Genomic DNA, 21,282 nt, shown 5'->3' on the forward strand with positions numbered 1-21,282 from the left:
TCCGGGATGTCTTTGACTAGAGATTCTATCTCCACGATGTCTTTGACTAGAAAGGCGAGGATGGGGTATCGTCACTTATTTGCATTTGCTGTCTGTGGATTGTCTTTTAGTAATGCTATGACTTGTCCAAGGATATGAGGACACTGTGAGTCTAGTGTGAACTGGGGCATTCCTTGTTTGTGACTGTCTTATCTCCATGCAAACAGGTACAATGACTTTCTGGGCCGAACATATGCCTCGATTGTCATAACCTATTCTGCCATAATAAAGCTCAATGATGATAACGCACAAGAAGCTCTTTCACGTTCATATCTTCTGTCTTCCATCCCCCTTTCTTGATTGACTTCCATTGTCCTTCTCGAGTCCGCGTAGCCCGCTATCACATGACTGAGTATAATGACACACCAAAAACATGTGCATTTCATATAGTTGCACCTGCATCACCACATATAAGCATTTCATACATATAGATATTATAATGGCATCACATCCTGCATACAACACATGTTAGCACATCTCACATTTTCATTATATAAATAATCATTTGCATCACATACATTTTCATTTGCATCATGCATCACATATACAACATAAAAGAACAAAAATATATGGCCTTGCATCATATAAGCATCCATATCATAAAACATGCATCACATAAGAACATCTCATCACACAAGGTACACATGCATATAGCTGCCGCAAAAGATGAATCATCTCATATATATAATCAATCAAATGTGTCATAATACAATGATGTCAAAAGAATCATATGGCTACAAAAGAATCACCCGCAGGTGTCTACAATACAACAATGATACATCTACTGATACAATGGGAGCCCACTATAGCTATGAGGAACTCCCTCCCTCGGAGCCACCTCGCCTCGACGGAGTCTGAGCTGTAGATGGCCCTGCCCCTGGATCCCCCTGTCCCTCTGGTGGTGGTGGAGGCCCCATAACCCCACCGCTGGATGCCTGTCTCCTGCGGCTCCCTCCCGTAGCCGTCGCTGTGCGCGACGACCTCTGGAAGCTCCTAGCCCGCTGCTCTGCTGGCACGGCTGCATAATATAGATCCCTCCAGTAGGCGATCTCCTCTCCCGCTCGCAAAACATAGGCGTAGCCTGCCCCTGCATCCTCTGCTGCCCGCCTACCTGCCCTCAGAGCTGTCTCGGCCTCGGTATATCTCTGGATGGCCTGATCCCTCTCCCGCTCTGTGTCTCGGACCCTGATCCTGAGGTGGTTCCTCTCTCGAACCAAATCCTCAATCTCATCTGCCTGGCCCTGGCAGATCTCCCGCAGCCTCACCACCTCATCCTCCTCGGAGTCTCTGCTCTCCGCCCCTGCCTGTGGCTCCTCCTCTACAGGTGCCTGTCCCTGTGCCTCTGCCTGCACCTGTCCCTGTGCCTGTATAGGTACCTGTGGCTGTACCTGTCTCTGTCCCTCTGGCTGTACCTGTCTCTGTCCCTCTCTGGGACCCTGTGCTGCTGGCACCTGTAGGGGCAGTCCACCCCGTCCTCTCACCACTGGAGCTGCTCTCTCCTGACCTCCCTCCCTCCGAGGTGCTACCCGTCTCTCTCCCACCACTCCCCTCCGCCTCCGCCGGCCCCTACCTGCATCCCCTCCTCCCTCATCATCATCTCCTCCAACCTCTCCATCCACTGGCTCTGCCGGATCTGTCAACCTCGGAAATGGATGCTCTGCCCAGTACGCAGAATACTCTGCGTCCATCCCTGCATCATCTACCTCTGGCCACATGTCCCATGGCATCGGCATCATCTCTGCTAGCTGCATCACTGCCTGATCATAAGATAGCAGTGGGCCAAACTGCACCTGATCTCTAACAGTACGGGCATACATACCCGAGCCTCGGGGCATCCTCTGAATCCGGCCATACTGCCTGCATACCCTATCCACCAGCTGTCTCTCTAATATATAGGGCGTCCGTCCAATCAGGTACCTGCTCCGGAAGGTGTAGGGTAGCTCCAGTGCATCGTCACCCCACTCCTCGCACCCCAGGTACGGCCTCCAGATCACCATATCAATGTCATCAATGACTCTCCTCCAGTGCTCCAATCTCCCAATCCGAGGCTGGGATGTGATCATGGCATACAAATGAACAAAACTCTGTCCCTGTCCTCTGCCTCTGAAATGAATCGGCCTCGTCACTGGAAGGTGCTCATAGGCCCACACCTGCAATAGAGTCACACCGCAGCCCAGCCCCACTGATCCGTGGTATACAAACTGATGCAGCTCATAGTACAAATGTGCTAGGACACATGGCCCCCATGCATACCTAGTGTGCTCTGCCATCAGCGTCTCCAAGGCCCCTCCCCAGCCCACTGCCAATCCTCGTGTGGCCCTGTCTGGACACAGGTATCCACTGATAACTCCCCCAATAACTGCCGGCAATGCCAATCCTGTGGCAGTCATGGTGTCCCAGGCTACATGCCCTGCTCTCATCTCCAACTCAGGATCCTGAAAAACCCGTCTCAAGGCCTCCCTGTCATCGTCACGGTCGTAGGGGATCAACTCTCCATCAATAGGGACATGTAATATCCTGTATACATCCTCCAGTGTCACTGTCATCTCACCCATCGGCAGGTGAAACGTGCATGTCTCTGAGTGCCATCTCTCGGCCAATGCAGTCAGCAACCCCATGTTTGCCCGAAACTCAGGCACATAGAGCATATATGTGAGACCCATCTCCTCAATGGAAATCATGTCCTGGATGGACAACTCTGGACGCAGTCTCTGAGTCGATGGGAATCTCTCCCGTGACTCCAACATCGGCAAATACTCCTGCAGTCAAGCAAATCAATCTTGTCAGTTATCGTGGCATTCACTGTTTATCACAAAATGCTACTCGCTACCCAAATGCATATGGCTATCTACCCTAGTGACACTCACTGTTCATCACAAAGTGTTGCTATTTATCCTAGTAGTGCTCACTGTTCATCACAAAGTACTACGTGTGTGACATTCCCTGTTCATCACAAAGTGTCACTCACATTCGCACTCCCTGTTCATCACAAAGTGCTGCATATCCTGGTGCTCCCTGTTCATCACAAAGTGCCTTGATCTATCCTAATCTTCCTAGAGGACCTGCTTGAGTGTATCCTCTCAGCAGCTTATCCAATCGACAGCGTATGTTCATCACAGAACTGCCGATTTGACCTTAAGGACTAAAACTATGCATTTAAACACATAAACGCACTTTTTCAACACACACGCGCTTTTAACTCATAAACGCGCTTATAGACTGCATAAACGCGCCTCTGCAACACAGACGCGCTTTCTAAACACAAACGTGCCTATGCCAGACATAAACGCGACCAGGGAACACAGACGTCCCTGCATGACATAAACGCTATTCAAAAGCACAGACGCTACTACATTTCACAAACGCGTCCGCATTCAACACAAACGCGGTTCCAGGCACAGACGCGCCTGGACCCGACACAGACGCGCCTGTTGGACACAGACGCGCCTGGCGCTGACACAGACGCGGTTGCGCGTTTTTGCACTTTTAAACTACCCTATTTCTAGCGCATTTATTGCTCCTAAACATGCATTAATGACAAAACTTGAAATGCGTGAAAGTACGAGGAGGTTTTCGGGTACTTACTGGCTCTCCTGCATCGGCTGGTCGCTGGAATCGGCGGACACGATCGAATCTATGAACGAATGCCATCGCTGCTGACTGCTGCTGCTCTTTTCTCGCTCTGCACTGTGATCTCGTAAGGGTGTGAATGACAATGAGGATGTCTTTTGCCCGTGGTTTATCTTATAGCCTACCCTAGCCCTGCCCTTCATTTTCCCGAGTCAGTATTCTTCATCCTGTGATTTTGTCACATTATCCAATCAGCCCATTCTTTCCCATCTTTCTTATCGCGAGATTGTCTGCAATCTTTCCAGACTTTTTCATCCAATCTCTCGAGGGGGCATATCATTCCCATCCTGGGGCAACTCTGTATCAGTTCAGCTTATCTTCTTTGAAACAACGCGACAAGCCGCATTGTCTCAAAGAGGGGCAAAATGTAGACACCTAAAATTGTCATGTCTAATTAAATAAATATTTTATTTATTTAATTACTTTAGCTTAATTCTTCTATTAATTAAATAAATCTTTATTTATTTAATTAATTCATTTATCCTCTTCTAGCCTTATTTCTCATTTAAATAAATACAGTTATTTATTTAAATTATCCCTTTCCTAAATTAAATAAATATTTTATTTATTTAATTGCCCTACTTCTTCTATTAATTAAATAAATCTTTATTTATTTAATTAATTCATTAACCTTTTCTACACATGACACATGTCATTCATCTCTTATTTCCTACACTACCTACCCCTTTCATTATTTTGGTATTTCTTATACCTACCCTCTAATCCTAGCCGACCTCTCTTTTTACACCTCTCAATCTTAACCCTCCATTTTCTATTGTGTCTTCTATTTAAGGAGATGCTTTCTTCATTACCAGAACCCTAATGACTAATTTTGGAGGACTTGGCTACACTACGATCCTACTTGCAACCACATTCCGTTCTTTGTTGAGCTCTTGTGCATACAAAAATCTGAGAGCAAGCATATCAAACAAGATCAATGGAGATAGGAAGAATGGAGATCAAAAACCCTAGTGGACATGTGATGGTATAATCTTTTTGATTTTTTGAGTTATTTTGCATTGTCTTAGGTTATCTTCATATGTTATGGTGGATCTTTGTTCATTGTTAGGCTAGGGTTTGGTGGTTGAATCCATTTTAGTCTTTCAATATTGTTGTTTATTGCTATCCATTTTCACCATATACACATAGTATTCCACTGCATAAACTAATCATACACATCGTCTGGGGTCATTTTCTGTATAATTTGAATATATGCATTATGTGTAATAAATTATTAGCAAGGAATTTTACACATCTCTGCTGATTTCAATCTGCTTTTGACTCAGAATGTAGACTCTGTAAGCTTTTGAAGATTCATTGTAACCAACAAAAATTCCCTTCTTGCCTGAAGGTTCTAACTTAGACCTTTTATCTTTAGATACATGAATGTAAATTGGACACCCAAAAATTCTGAGATGACTAACTTTTGGTTTAATACCTGTGAATGCTTCTTCAGGAGTCATAATGTCTAGAATTTGATGAGGACTATGATTTTGAACATAAACAACTGTCCTGCAAGCTTCTACCCAAAGAAAGGTTTGAAGGCCTTGATCACGAATCATGGCTTTGGTTACCTCAACAATAGACCTGTTATTTCTTTCTGCAACACCATTTTGTTGTGGGTTATAGGGGACACAAAACTCCCTCTCAATCCCAGCTTCAATACAGAAATTTTGAAACACACCAGAAGTATATTCACCCCCATTGTCAGACCTTAAAACTTTGATCCTCTTGTGAGACAAATTCTCTACTAGAGCTTTGAACTCTTTAAATCTAGACAACACTTCATTAGACTCTTTAGTTTTCAGAAAATAAATCCAAGTCTTACGTGAGAAGTCATCAATAAAAGTAACATAGTACCAAAAACCACTTAAAGAAGCAACAGACATAGGACCGCACAAGTCAGAATGAATCAGCTCTAAGATTCCTTTTGCTCTACTTTCACTAGAGTGAAAAGGACTTTTAATGTTCTTACCTAGAGCACAACCTTTGCAGACACCATTGTGTTCTTGATTGAGCTTAGGAAGACCAACGACCATCTTCTCCATGGAGGAAAGAGCTCTGAAATTTAGATGAGCGAATCTTTTATGTCACAACTCAGTAGTAGCCATGGAATCATGTGCTAAGGCTTGAATAGGACGGGCTAAAAGTCTATAAAGGCTCTCATGACAAACACCAATTTCACTAGCTAACTTAATGCTAGTGTTCTTCTTCCATGCAAGAACTTTGCCTTCAGCAAATGCAACTTGGTATCCTTCATCTTCCAACGCTGAAATAGAAATCAGATTTCTCTTGATTCCAGGAATAAGCAGCACATCGCTCAGATGAAGAGGAATTCCTGAATCTAAATGAAAAGATGTAGATCCAGCACCTTTCACAGAATAACAAGCATCATCACCAATAGTAACTTGTAAATGAGTATCCTTTTCTATCAGGTTAGAGAGATGCTTACGGTAACATGTAATATGGTGAGAAGCTCCATTGTCAATCAGCCAAGTATCACTATCAGTAGGAACATTACTTGAAAGAGCAGATATTAATAAGAAACCCCTCTGAAATTTCACTCGATTCTCTATGAGGAGGAGCATTTTCAACATTTGTAGTAACAACTTGATGCTTGGGTCTTGTTGAACAATCTCTAGCAAAGTGATCAAACTTGTCACATCTGAAACACTGAATCCTTGAGAGATCCTTCTTTTTCTTAGGTTCAGGGGCTGAATCAGAATTCCTATCTTTGTATCTCTTGAAATTTCCTTTCCTTCCTTTCCTTTTAGAAGTATGGGCAGCAAGGCCATGATCTTCTTGACGGTGAGATTTTCGCCCATTTCCTCTTGCCTCTAATCTGCATTCCTCCTGAATAAAATCAGCTCTCCACCAATCAAACTTGGGTAGTTCATCTCTTCCACTAATTCCTTGAATGAAGGATTCCCAAGAGTGAGGAAGGCCATTCATGGCCAACATAACCAGGTCTTTGTCCTCAATAGAATCTCCAATAGCATCGAGCTGATCCTTCAATTCTGTAATCTTCATAAAGAAAGAAACAACAGATTCACCTCTAGCCATTTTAATATGAAGGAGTTGACGTCTCAAGGCTAGAGCTCTACTAGTGTTGAATTCATACAAGCTTTGAAGACACTCAAACATCTCTTTGGCTGAATTCAACTTGGATATAACAGGTACCACGTGATCCTTAACAAAATCAATCAAAATCTTTCTTGCCATGATAATGTTCTTTCTCCATTGAGCTTTTTTAGTGTCATCAGAAGGTTCAGCTATATCAGACGTCACGTAGTTGAGAAGATCATTCTCTTCAAGCGCAATTAGGACTCTGAATATCCATGAGGTAAAATTGGATGCACCATCCAACTTGTCTTCAACTTTGAGTCCATTCACCATTGTTGAAAGCTGAAATAAACAAGCTAGGAGACAAGTAAAGAACATTTCAAAGCTAAGCGTTCTGGTTCTGCATCTTTTTCTTTAAACCCGCTCTGATACCATGTTAAATTTAGAACCAGAAAAGCATAGAACCAATATTCTGAAACTCAAAATCACACAAGAACAAATTGCACAATTATTTATCCTGGGAAAACTCTCCACTTGAGGGTGAAAACCCCAACCACACCAAAAATGATCCTTTATTGAATGCACAAATCTGAATACAATGTTCTCAAGCTTAATTAGGAGATAATCTAATTAGGATTGTTAACACTTAACAATCAACAAGAGAAGTCTTTTAATTGTTCAAGCAAAGCCTGCTAACTTCTACAATACACGCAACACATTATATATCTCATAGATACTAGAAATAATGATTAACACATCAAGAAATGATCATACACTGATCATATACAAAGTGACAGAAGCAGATACAAAGATTACTAAAGCAGATGCTATAAAAATTCACAAACCCGATGATCACAGTTACAGATACAATATTGTCTCATCCAGACTTCTCTTGAATAATCACCACACGCTAACTCTCTTGTGCAAAGACTAGACATTGTCCATAATGTCTATATCGAAGGTAACTGAAAAGCCAATGCTTGATGCACGCTAAATGCTTAACGACAGTTATGCTGTGACGTCTTCACACATCGCCCCTTTGCAAATGGGGACCCCCACTTTTCGCTTTTTAGAGTAGAAGTTTTGCCTAGTTTCCTAGTGTTTGCCTAGTGCCGTCTAGGGTTTTTGAAGTTATAGGATCAAGTTGCTAACGTTGATATTTTAATGATCCTAAATTTTGCCTAAGTGTTGACCTTTTGAGCGTTAACGTGTTTTAAACACGCGCATCAGTGATTTTAAAGTGCCAAGGTATTCCGAGACCTTTTGGAGTTGTTTTCTCGCTCCTAAGGTATTATTTAAGTTGATTTCGCACTTTATCCCAATTTTTTCCTAGCGTTTCGCCCAATAGTTTGGAAAATTTGCCCAAGTCCAGTCTAATTTTGAAGTTTCTAAGTGATTTTGAGTGGTTAAAATGTCAAATTCCTAAGGGAAATCCATATTCCAAGGGTTAAAAGGTCAAATTCCATGCTAGAGGTGCTTTTCCCCTCATATTCCAGACTACCCACCCTTTTCCCCCACTCAAAATCCACACTACACATGGGTTTCCCCTGAAATCCATACTGGCTATGATTTTCCACCACTATTTATCCATGCCTAGGTTGTTTTTCCCCTAGAAGAGCTAAAATTTGGTTAAGTGTCAGGATTTTTCCAGACTGCCATCGATTTTCCACCAGGAGTGCGGACTGGAGTGTAGACTATAGTGCGGATGAAGTTGAGGATGATTCCATGCCTGGATCAATTTTCCACCAGGCTGTTTTGTGACAAGTTAGTGCGCATTTTTGTGCAGACTCTCAGTCCATGCCCAAGTCGATTTTCCACTGGGAGCAATATGACGAGTTTTAAGTCCAGAGTTTCATCCAGACTGAGGTCGAATTTCCACCAGGGAGTATTTTTTGCAAGTAAAGTGAATTTGGAGTGTGGATTTTGTGTCTAGACTGCCATTGATTTTCCCCTGGAGTGTTTTATGTGCATTTTGATGAAATTTGAGCATGGATTTTTATCCAAGCTTAAGGTCGATTTTCCCTTATGGGGAAATTTTTGACACTTAATGATTTTTAAAGGGATTTTTAAAATCCCAACTAAAGTCGATTTTCCCCTGGAGGCTCAATTTGGACTTAAATCGAAATATTTAATAAGTGAGCCCCATTTAATTGTTTTTAAATGATGATTAAGGATTATTTAAAATTTTAAAAGCAAAATTAAATAACTTGCAATAATCATTTAATATTTAAACCTTCTAGAAGCAAGTTAGTTTTACCAAACAAGTATATAAGCAAGTGTTTATCCCACATTACTTGTGTGATGAAAACTCAAGGTGAAAACATGTTTAAAGAGAGGTGACTAGCATTAAAATATCATTATATTTGCTGAGTGTGATTGCTAAGTTGCTGATTTGATTTTCTCCAGCTGGGCGATTTTGGTGAAGTGTCTACTTGACACATTTGGAGCTGAAAGTTAGTTTTGTTGTTCATTTTTTGCCTATTCCCAGCTGGGCGATATTTTTTGGCAGCCATTGGAGCAAGTTTTTGAGAGTAATTTCCAGATTTGGGAGGTGGCGCCATGGCTGAAGTTGGGCGATTTTATTTGGGAGGCTGATTCCTCCATATCTTGATGAATTTTGGTGATATTTTTGAGTGTTAAGGGGCTGCCATTATTTTCAGACCTTGCTGGGCACCATTGCTAGGAGTGATTTGATCTCCATTGTTGGTTGGGAACTCATTTTCAGAATTATTCTTCATTGCCCAGCTCATCCACACTAAGGTGATTTTGGTTAAGGGCTGTTTGGAAGAGTTTTCAGTGCATTTTCAAGGGCTGCCATTGTTGTTACAGTCTGAAACTCCATAGTTGCAGGTTGTCTTCAGACTGATTTTCATTTCCAGCCACTTGCCAACTTGGAAAATTTTACTTGGGCGTCATTTCTTATGAGTTTTTTGGGCATTTGGTGGAGCTTCCATTGCTGATCTAAGTTTGAAACTCCATTTTCAGATTTGTCTTCAGACTTAGATTTTTTTTTACCAGCCCTTTGTTTGTGTCCAGATTTGACAAACTTCACTTTGGGAAGGTGAAATTCATCAAATACAGGTGTTTCCTATGACTGCGACAGGTTTAAATGACTGATTTATTAAAGTTGCAGGTTGTCTTCAGACATTTGGGCAGCCATTGTTGGAGCTTGGAAGGGTGTCTTCAGACTTTAAGAACTAAAAATCAGACTTTTCCACACCCTTTTCCAAGCATTTTCAGAATTGTGGTATACTTCTGGGCACCATTTTTGACATTTTTCTGAGTATACCAGGTTGTCTTCAGACTGAAACTTCATTTCCAGCCACATAGTTGTGCCCAGATGTGACCATTTCTGAGTTTTGAAGGTCAAAATAATTTAAATGCAAGCATGTGACATGGCTGTGACCACTTCCAGCCATTGATATTCATCATTTTCAGAGTGTCTTCAGACTTTTTGGAGCCATTTTCAGACTTTTAGAGGGCGTATTCAGACTTAAGAATAAAAAAATCAGACTTCAATACACCATTTTCTGAGTATTTTTAGACATTGGAGGGCGTATTCAGACTTTGTCCTCAGAAAATCAGACTTTTATTACAACTTTGATATAAAAAACCAGTCACTTTCTGAGTTTTTTCAGACCTCCAAGTGATATTTCCAGACCCGGACATTCATTTTTGGGCTATACTTCCGGGCACCATTTTTGACATTTTTCTGAGTATACCAGGTTGTCTTCAGACTGAAACTTCATTTCCAGCCACATAGTTGTGCCCAGATGTGACCATTTCTGAGTTTTGAAGGTCAAAATAATTTAAATGCAAGCATGTGACATGGCTGTGACCACTTTCAGCCATTGATATTCATCATTTTCAGAGTGTCTTCAGACTTTTTGGAGCCATTTTCAGACTTTTAGAGGGCGTATTCAGACTTAAGAATAAAAAAATCAGACTTCAATACACCATTTTCTGAGTATTTTTAGACATTGGAGGGCATATTCAGACTTTGTCCTCAGAAAATCAGACTTTTATTACAACTTTGATATAAAAAACCAGTCACTTTCTGAGTTTTTTCAGACCTCCAAGTGATATTTCCAGACCCGGACATTCATTTTTGGGCTCCAAATACTTGATTTTCTGAGTTTACATGGATGCCTTAAGACTTAGCAATTATGATCAGACTTATCCTAAGTCTGAAAATTGGTTTTTTTGAAGAGATTTTTCCAGATTTCAATCCCGACCTTCATATTTTCCAAAGTTGGTGTTACAATTTTCTAAGACTACCTATCACATGTTGGGACAAATGTCAGGAACAAAGTCCTGATGGTGTTCGGATTTCCGCTCCATGGAATGGTGATCCAGTCAACACAAGATTTTCAAGGACAGTGAGTCTGGATGAGGGTCGGATTTCCACTGCAGGGCGGAATTACAAAGGAAGGAAGTTGTCCAGAAAGGCATCAAATTTCCACCAAGTGAAGAATAGACAAGGATAATGCGGATGGTTTTGAGGAATGATCAGTCCATATGTGGATGGATTTCCCACCAAGGTTGAAATCAAGTTTATCACATGGGTGTTTGATTCAATGCTTGTTTGTTTTGCAGGACTGTTATGAGGAAAGGAAGTACGATGATCAGGGCTTGAGTTGAAGGAGGATGCACGCAATGAGGATAAGGAAGATCAATACTTCAAAGATTGGATGGGGATTTCCAGATAGAGATTCCAGAAGGTGAAGATGAGGACTAGATCAATCATGAAGAAGACTTCACTTTGATGGTGAACAAATGAAGGAAAACAAGTTCAAGAAATGGACACAAAGGATTTTACACCAAGAAATCCAGAACTACATCAAGGAATTCCAACATCAAAGAGCGCCAAGGAAGGTTGGGAAATTTTCCAAACATAAGGAGGGAATAGTTCATGGAATTCCTAAACATAAGGATGGAATGCAAAGTATCATAAAGGATTCCAAACATTGTGAAGATGAAGAATGTACAAGGCAAATTGGTTAAGTTTATAAGGCAAGCTGCGGTGGCATCCTAGTCACCATTCGTTCAATCAAAGGGTACCAAGTCAACATTCATTCAAGGAGGGAATAGGTGACACATGGGCTACATCAAATATTATTTATCTTATCTACCCTCGTTTCTTATTGGCCAATGTAATGGTGGTTGTACAAACCCTAATTAAGGTTTTATCTTGTAATCTTGGCCGTTGATCTTGAATCAATCTAAGCCATTCATCTCTTTTGGGGCTCTATATAAACCTCATTGTCTCTCATTGCAAGAGAGAGTTTTTGTAGAATTGTTGGTATCTGCTGCAACTATTTGAATCATAATCATTGTTCAATTGTTGGTGATTTTGCTCTTCAAGTGTTGTATTTGCATTCATGGTTCTCAATTCCTCCAAGTTAGATTAGAATTTATTTTCATGTATGTTAGATTGAGTGAAAGATTTGTTGAATTCATTTGTGTGGAATCCTCAATCCATACCACTAGCCTCTTGCCGCTGGTAAGTGCGCCTTGTGTGGTCAACTGGAATTTTAAGTAAGCTTAACTTCAACTGTTACGCGTCCCTTGACAAGCATCAACTTGGATGGTGTCAACGTTTGATGGTGATAGCCTGAAAATCTTTAAGTATACCTTAGATGATTGCACTAAGCTTGTGTCAATACCTAATTGTGAGACCTTGCCTGGTTTGATTCCACCAGATCCATTCATCATTTCCTACATTCCTAGGCTTAGAATAGATTTCCTGAACCCTATTCCTTTTGCTCATTTTTTAGTAAGAATTAAGTCCGGAGCTTCATTGCCAAATCCTAAGTTATCGACATACTTATCCTGATCCATGATAAGATTGAGCATTCATGTACAACGTAAGTCCCCTTGTGATTCCAGCATTATCACATCAAACCACTAAACTTATCCACACGTCAAGACCTGACATTTCGTAACCTTGGAGTTTTCTCATTTGATCGCAAAGCATAGCATATGAGAGACTTTGTTCAAGAGAGGATAAGATACCTTGGTATTTTATTCTGTGTTCGCGTGTGCATAAAAAACACATCAACGAGTTACAACCCGCGCCGTTCCATGTTCCGTCAACATAAAGATCCATATGTTCATTGTCTTAATTGAACCTCTTGCCGGATAAAATGAATTCCAATAATGATAGAAGACACTCCCAACTAGATCATTGCCAGCAAGCACGAAATTCCCATACAAGCTTGAAACACGATGACACTAGCAATTCAATATGGACGGTGACAGTTATCATAGAGAGCCGTTTCACCTTCAATTATCTTTGAAGCATCAAAGACAAAAAAACGTGAGAAACCATAGAAAAATAGAACCGAACAGCAAGGCTCATGAAAGAAGTAGAAGAATGAAGGAATGGCTTAACATAGCCGAACTGAGAAAGCTTGAGAACAAGGAGTTCATCAACAAGGAGTTTGCACAACCATCGCAGGTATAATGATGTCTCTGCTGCTACAAAACATTAACATCAGCAAGGTCCAATACAGCTTCAGGCCAACTGCAAACTCTAACTCACACCGCATATCACCACACCGTTTTGAGCTTTATACTTAAGACATCGAATTGTGAAGTCCTTGTAGTAATCTAGGTTGCGTTCTTGAGGCTTGTGCTCTGCCATGCCATCTATCAGCACATCTCATGACCACCAGTCAGACAACTGTTGGAGATGGTGAGTCACACATGAAAATGGTTCCATTTCCATAGGAATGGCTCAAATCTTATGACAACACTCAGCCTTAATGACACACACACACACATGCATATCTGTAACATAGATGGATATATAAAGATAGATAGGTAGATAGCAAAAGATGGTAGTTATACATCTTTCCCAAGGGTATGCCATGTAAATTATGAATAGATAAATAAAAATACATTTACTGTTCCAGTTCTATATCTCTCTCTCTCTCTTTACACAATTTTCTCTCACAAAATCTTCTGTGCATTCATATAACTTCATCTAGATCCTTTTGTAGAGAGCTGTTCATGGGTTTTCAACCTAGGCTCTGAAATGGTTTTCGAGACTAGACAAACATATGCTATCAAGTTGAATTTACCAAAATCATTATTGATTCTGTTTCACATTGACATTTTATTGGCTCCTGTTTATGGTAGATATACTTAAATGTTCACATTTTAAAAATTCATTTAGTTTAATTTATTGTAAGGCATTTTTAACTTCTCTGTATTTAAATAATTCAACATTATATATTTATATATCATTTTAATAGCTATGCCCCCACCATCCCCAAAATCATGAAAACAATTTTCTCTCCTTGAATTAGATCCCCTCATCTTGAACTTAGAGAAACATTGGTTTTTAATTGTTAATTTCCTAGTTCTAGGTAGACTTTGGCTTTGATGACAACACTAAGGGGTATCTCTTCCAACGAAGTCCTTGGGTATCTACAACCATTTGTGTCCTTTGGGGTAAGCCAGAGCTAGAGGTGGATGTGATATTTAAGCTGTATCTGACCCTTAACATTTCTTGTGATGACTTGAATTGTGAAACTGGGGTGTTGCTATGGAAGCCTAGTGATTTATCACTCAAGATAATCTTATATACCACACACAGTTTTTGTGCTTTGCTGTTAATATTTCAACAGCTTTCTAGAAAGTTTCATCTCCTTGCAGTTGTTTAGAAGGTGTCTATTTTACCAAATGATATCAGAGTCTAGGTGAGCTTGTTGGAGTGGGTTTTGCAATCCATTTTCTAGAAAAAGGGACCTGTCAAAGGCTTGTGGTTCACTGACAGATGCACTTGGGAGGTCATAGGTTTGTTTCCTAGCTGGTTTAGGATTTTAAACTGCTAGTACAATTGGTGTTTGATCTTGCGTACTGTGTACAGATTTCTCTTTAGCTTCTAAGGAATTCAAAACTGTATAAGTCTAGTGTTTTAAATTGCTAGAAATCAGTTGCTAGTGATTGACCACCAACATCTGCAATGATCTCATAACCCAAAATTTCAATTATTAAATATTTATACTTCTATACGCTCAAGGTATGAGATTAATCAGGATAGAACTACAAAAATGGTAGCGTTGTCCTTAACATTATATTGGTTATACTAATATAATATAATAGGTCAATGTCTTTGACCAAGTTGGGAGAGGTGAATTATTTGACCAAGTTGGTTCAATAGTAATTGAATGATGACATACTAATAGAGCTGTCAATATTTGTAATACTTTTGTAGGATCTGTAACTAGGTCAACTTGATCATAGTTGACCAATGGGGATACTAATGTAGTTACTAATACTAGAAATTTGGAACCTTGCAAATGAAAACACCATTGAGTATTATTCAAGATTCTCCTTTGATCACATCATTAACTATTATTGAACATTCCTTTCAGTATTACTTAATATTCATATTGATTATCATTGAATACCATTTCTGTAATGCTTGGCTAGGATCTTAAATTAGGTTGATCTGATCCCAATTGACCAGTGAGAATACTAAGGTAATTACTAATATTAAAAATTAGGAACCTTGCAAATGAGAACAACATTAAGCATTATTTGAGATTCTTCTTTTATTACATAATTAACTATTATTGAACACATAGGAGCAAAAATAGTTTGCGGAAAAAAATGGCAAACCAAAGTATAGGGCTCAGTTGGTAGCTAAAGGCTTTTCACAGTGAGAATGTGTTGATTATGAGGAAACCTTTGCTCCTATAGCAAAGATGAGCACCATCCAACTAGTTCTAGCCATTGTAGCACAGTTTGGCTGGAAGGTCCATCAGATGGACGTAAAGAGTGCCTTCCTCAATGGTGACTTGAGGAAGAGGTCTACATGACGCAACCTCAAGGTTTCAAGGTTTCAGGAAAAGAGAACTAGGTATGAAGATTGGTGAAGGCTCTTTATGGCCTAAAACAAGCCCCCAGGGCTTGGTAGATCAAGATTGATCAGTATTTGATTGCACGAGGCTTTTAGGAGAAGGGTATTGGTGGCAGCTGTTTAGAAAACTTCCTGGGAATGCAATTGTTCTTTAAAATCTTTATAATTTTGATTATGATTGATATGAGACATGGCAAATATTTAGGACTGTTGACAGAACTCCAAGAAATTGTAAACCCTTGTTATATGGATATGAAGTTGAAATAAGTTGACCCTGTTGTCAAATGGAGAACTTCCTCTGGTTCCCTGAGGAGGTGTTATGTAGATGGACCATGGTGGATGGACTCGAGGAATTAGGTTGAGTCTAGGCATTTTTCCTTTCTAATTTATGTTCTTTTGTTGCATATAGCTTATTGTCACTGTTAGAGAGGTTCCTTATTAGTTTGGAAATAGTCAAGTTACTCAAGAAGCAGTTGTTTGACATTTGTAATTGGTCTTAAACAATAATGGCAGCAGATTGATGACTAAATCAGTTCTACCCAACTCATAGATGGCTGGATGTGCTTTAGTAATGAAGGTGATGTAACAAACCTGAGAAATTGAACACTCCTTGCTTAGCAGCTCTAAAAGCATGTGTATCAGGTCAAGGTATAGGTGACCGTAACTTGTTGGTTGATCTATATTAGTAGTTTCATCATCCTTTCAGTCATTATAAAATGCAACAGTGATTTTGACCTTGCAGAATACTTAGTGGATCAGATTTCACTGGCACCTTGCATTTCAGGTATATTGTATATATTTAAATATTATGAATTAAGTTGAATTTACATTGAGTATCTCGCTTTGTATAAGATCGGTAGGTTGGCCTACTCCTTGCTACTTTAGGTTCCTTGGTTATGACGAAGAATGGAAATTATAATGTATATTGTGATGTCAACACAGAAAATCTGGTTTTGTTGTTATTTTGTATAATTTTAGTTGAAGACACTCAAGTCAACAGACTTTCTGTTGATGTCCTTTCTTGGATTAAGTGAAAACAGGTTGGTAGAATTTTCAAATATCTCTGCTGATAAATTGTAATTGTTAAATATTTATAAAAAAGTATTGTAATTGTTTAATATTTATATGACTGTTTTCTGTTATTTATTGACTGCATTTTATATGACTTTTTTCTATCATTGGGAACACTTTTCGAGTACAAACTAAGAACAAAACAAGCAGAATAATAGTTATTAAATAATCATGCATATAATGAGATGTTGCAAATCTGCTTATACAAAAAACTTAGGTGACAAGTACAGCACAATCCTAATCAATAGCATTTTTCTAGGTAATGATGTAATAAATACCTATCACATGGATTCTTTAGAACATAATGAGGATTTTCTAATAGAGGGACACAAATTAAAAAAAGAAATACAGTCAACCTTTATGTGCAATTCCTCTTCCAACCTGAGTGCGGGTTGTGACAAATGAACGAGTACCATTTTGAAAGCAATTGAAATTTCAAATGGCAAATAACAGTCCACAACAACTTGAAATTGAAATGGGATCTCTTAACGGCATGGATTTAAGAAGATACTTTTTAGTTGAGAGAAACTTGTGCATTTTTAGCTAAATCTCTGATGATATCTTTTTGTCTGGCATTTCAAAGTAGACACTTGTTGATCACTTTCTTTATTTTCTAGGTACTTGATGCAACAAGCGATGAACCTTGGGGTCCACATGGGACAGTTATGGCTGAGATTGCTCAGGCTACAAAAAATTTGTAAGATAATCTTTTCAGCATTTTGCATGAGAACTCTCACACAGAATTACATTTCTTCTTGGCAATCATCCAAAAAATAATGGATAAAGCAATTTGTATTTGATGCAGCAATGAAAGCCAGTTGGTTATGGGTGCTCTCTGGAAAAGGGTTAGTGAAACTAGCAGAAACTGGCGTCATGTTTACAAGGTAGGCTGCTCTGCTCCTCCTCTGGCAGTTAGTAATTTCAAGCTGCATTTACTTGGCCCATGCCAGAAGTCAATCACTGTATTTGACTGGCCTGAGCTGACATTTGTAATTGTTTTTACATTTTTTTAGCAATTAAAGTGTTTCTGTTTTCATGCTTTTGTCAAAACAACAAAATTGATTTTGTTCTCATCTTATGGCACTTTCCGATTTGTATAATGTTATCTTAAGAAACTCATCTTTTGTGATCTCAAGGCATTGACTGTTCTGGAATATCTGGTGGCAAATGGATCTGAACGTGTTGTTGATGAACTTTTGGAACACACCTTCCAAATCTCGGTATAAGACCTCCCAAGACTACTTTTTTGCTGGCTTGGAAACTTACAGCAGCCAACTAAAATTAATTAGCTTGTAGATTTGGTTCTCGAACTGTTCTCTGCTACGTGGTAAATTTCTTTAGGCAGGTCTATCAAAATATTTAAGATTGCTGTTTTAGCAATGAGATTGATAGTTTGAGTTTTCATTGATTAGACACTTTCAGATTTCGAGTTTGTTGAACCAAATGGAAAGGATCAGGGAATCAATGTGAGAAAGAAGGCTCAGAATATTCTCTCTCTTATCAATGACAAAGATAAAATACGAGAAGTGAGACAAAAGGCGGCAGCCAATAGAGACAAGTAAGTGGCTAAGTATTCATTGGCTTCTTCCAAACATAACTGCAGAAAATCAATTATTGCATAACGAGCTTATTCTTTTTTCCATATGCATGTAACACAACATAAATCTATATTTTTTAGATATGGCGGTCTTTCTTCATCTGGAGGATACAAGCCTAGTTCATACTCAGGGTTTGGTGGTGGATACAATGGTGATCGTTATGATGATGATTGTTATGGAAGTCGGAATGGTGGCAAATCTGATGATAGTCCTAGGCAAAGAAAAGATGTTAATGCTAACAAGTACAAAGACCGAGATCTTAATGGCCAAGATGGTGGTGCTCTCCACAGCAAAAGTACAGATAAATATGAAGATGATGACTTTGCAAGAATCAGGGACCACGAAGATGATAGATTTGGCCCTAAAAAGGAGTATTATGATGAGGATAACTCTTTTTCAAGGTGCATTTCTGTTGCATTACTTTCATTTGCTTATTTGGTTTGTTTCTCAAATTCATTTTCAAAAATATCTACACAAATCAAATTGGTGTCTTATTGATTTCCTTTTCTAAGGCTAACGTTTGTGCAAGCAAATTTGTATCGTGATTAAAAAATGTCTTCTTTGCAATGTTTTGGTAAATGTTTCAATCTGGTTCAACCATTTGAAATGATTACAAGTTTGATGTTTTCTGATTTGAAATTCTAACCAAATTGGCATTACATGTTTAGATTAATATCTTCAATTAGTATTAAAATGTTGTTTTAATTACAGTGATAATACATTTTATTGTGAGAACTTAGAAATCCACTCGAAAATAACTTTTTAGGCCAACCAAAATACCAGATAGGGAGGATGCAAATTTGTATCCACAACTGGTGATTAAGGAGACTGACAAGTAAGGCTTATATTTATAATCATGTGCTAGTATGCACTTACACAAATATTTATGTATGTTTGAGTTCAACTATAGATGTCACTACAATTTTTACAAGTTATTGAGACCAAAGGAAGTTTTATCATTTGCTCTTTGCTTAGAGGAAGTTTATTTTTTTTTCTGTAATTGGGTTAGCTTCTGTTTATAGGCTGTATGGTAGAATCATTTGGCCTGGCCAGCAAGGTACTTGTTGTGACATTTTCACACATCGCCCCATTGCAAATGCGGACCCCCACTTTTTTGTTCGTATTTTAGTTCTTTTGCTTAGTTTGCTTTGCTTGGCAGTAGTTTCTTTAGTCTTTAACCTGTTGCTTGTGAGGGATGCAATGGCTTTGTCGTCAGGATGTGATCAAGTCAGGCAGTCTAGCAGCAGTCAGGTTCCCCTCTAGACTGTTTGGAGTCTTCTCAGCTCTCAATGCTTAAGCGGTCGATTGGAGTCAAGATGATCCCTGAATGATGCGTCACAGTACAGCTTTCAAGACAGGTCAAGGTATGGGTATTAGGTACGATGAACACTCAAGCGAGCAAGTGGACACCCTTAGGTTAGGACGAGGAAGTGAGAATTGATCAAGCCTAAGTGATGAAAAGAGGAGAAAGAAAACACCAAGTCAACCCTACGAACAAGTTATTGAACACTTGGTTAAATCAATAAGTGATGAGGGCGAAGTGAGTTATCCATGACTCACCAAAATCCACGACCTTGAAGGTCTTGATGATGATGTTAAAGGGAAGTGGCAATGAGCCATTTTACCCCTTGAATCCTCCAAGTTTGCAAGAAAAGATACTGAAATGATCAACTTAGACAAATGATGAAGCAAGGAATAATGCAATCAACTTTAAGTGGAAGTCATTGAGATTTTCCTTGAGTCACCAAAATCCAAGACTCATGGAAATCTGTGACTTTGCTAAATCCACGACCTAGTGATGATGATTCCAATTGGCCTTTGAGTGCAAGAAATTGACAGTTAGGAGTCATTGAAGGTGTTGATCGAGTGAGTTGCATCATCCTCAAGTGTTAATGAACAATCTTGAACGAGGTGAAGTCAAATGAAGATCAAGTCGAGGTGGATGTGAGCAAGTTTATCCTTGGTGTTGTGAGTTGTGACATCTTCACACATTGCCCCATTGCAAATTGGGACCCCCACTTTTTCTTTCTTTCTAGGGTAGTGGCTAGAGTCTTGGCTATTAACCTTTGCGTAGGAGAGGTATAGTTGGTCAAGAGGCCGGGAATCAGGAGGATAACCCTTCCTGTGATGGGTAAAATGAAGTGTTGTGAGATGAGTGAGTAGTGGTAAGAGTGGTTGTGAACTCGATTGGTCAAGGCTTACAATGGCAAAATGGTGAAGAGGAGAGGTCAAATTGAGCATCGAGAGAAAGATGTTTGATGGAAGAACCCTTAAGATCAAGCATAATCAACAATGCGAGTGTTTCCCGCATCATCCGGGTGACTCAAATATATTTCAGTGAGAGGTGAGATCTAGGAGCAAAATTTGACTAAGTATGCTAAAATTTCCATTGCTCCCTAGTTGGAGCGAATTTTGCTTCCATTGCCCTCTTTCAGGAGTGAAACCCTTCTCTAGGCCTTTCAAGTCACTAAATTTACCTTTAATCATCATGAGATGTCTTGTTTTGAGTAAAGAATGCAATGCAGGATCAATAACCTTGAATTTGGTTAAGTACGGAGGCAACTTCCTTTGCTCCCTAGTGGGAGCGAAATCCTCTTCCATTGCCCTTACCTTGGAGCGATGTAGTTTTCCTAAGCATATTTGGGGGAGATGAGTAAGTTTTAAAGCCTCTAGCATCATTTTGATCATAGAAGAAGTCAAGTGCATCAAGATTTTGACTAAGGAATGGAGGGAAGATGACAAATTTGGGTCACTTCCAAAAAACACTTCCATTGCTCTCGTTTGAGAGTGAATTTCCCTTCTGTTGCCTTTAGTTGAGGGCGAAATCATATTCAAAGCAAGCATTGAGGTCTTTTGATGCATGAAAGTTAAACCTAAGGTGCGAGTTAGTAAGACTGAGCTAGAGGATGAGTTTGAAGATCATTTCCATTGCTCTAGGATCAAAGCGAAAATGCTTCCTTTGCTCACTTTCAGGAGTGAAATATGCTTCCTTTGCTCTTCCATGAGAGC

General features: G+C 39.4%; 1 protein-coding gene across 1 annotated transcript in view; it reads left to right on the forward strand.

The window, feature by feature from the left end:
• Positions 1 to 21,282, forward strand: part of LOC131072132 (clathrin interactor EPSIN 2) — a 66,103-nt gene that overhangs the window by 21,030 nt on the left and 23,791 nt on the right. Inside the window, exons 4-8 of the mRNA XM_058008199.2 lie at positions 17,293 to 17,372; positions 17,481 to 17,559; positions 17,812 to 17,895; positions 18,088 to 18,233; positions 18,354 to 18,674. Of these exons, the coding sequence (XP_057864182.2) occupies positions 17,293 to 17,372; positions 17,481 to 17,559; positions 17,812 to 17,895; positions 18,088 to 18,233; positions 18,354 to 18,674 (710 nt within the window). The remainder of the gene's footprint in view (positions 1 to 17,292; positions 17,373 to 17,480; positions 17,560 to 17,811; positions 17,896 to 18,087; positions 18,234 to 18,353; positions 18,675 to 21,282) is intronic.

This window comes from Cryptomeria japonica, chromosome 6 (assembly GCF_030272615.1).
Source record: "Cryptomeria japonica chromosome 6, Sugi_1.0, whole genome shotgun sequence".
NCBI lineage: Eukaryota > Viridiplantae > Streptophyta > Pinopsida > Cupressales > Cupressaceae > Cryptomeria > Cryptomeria japonica.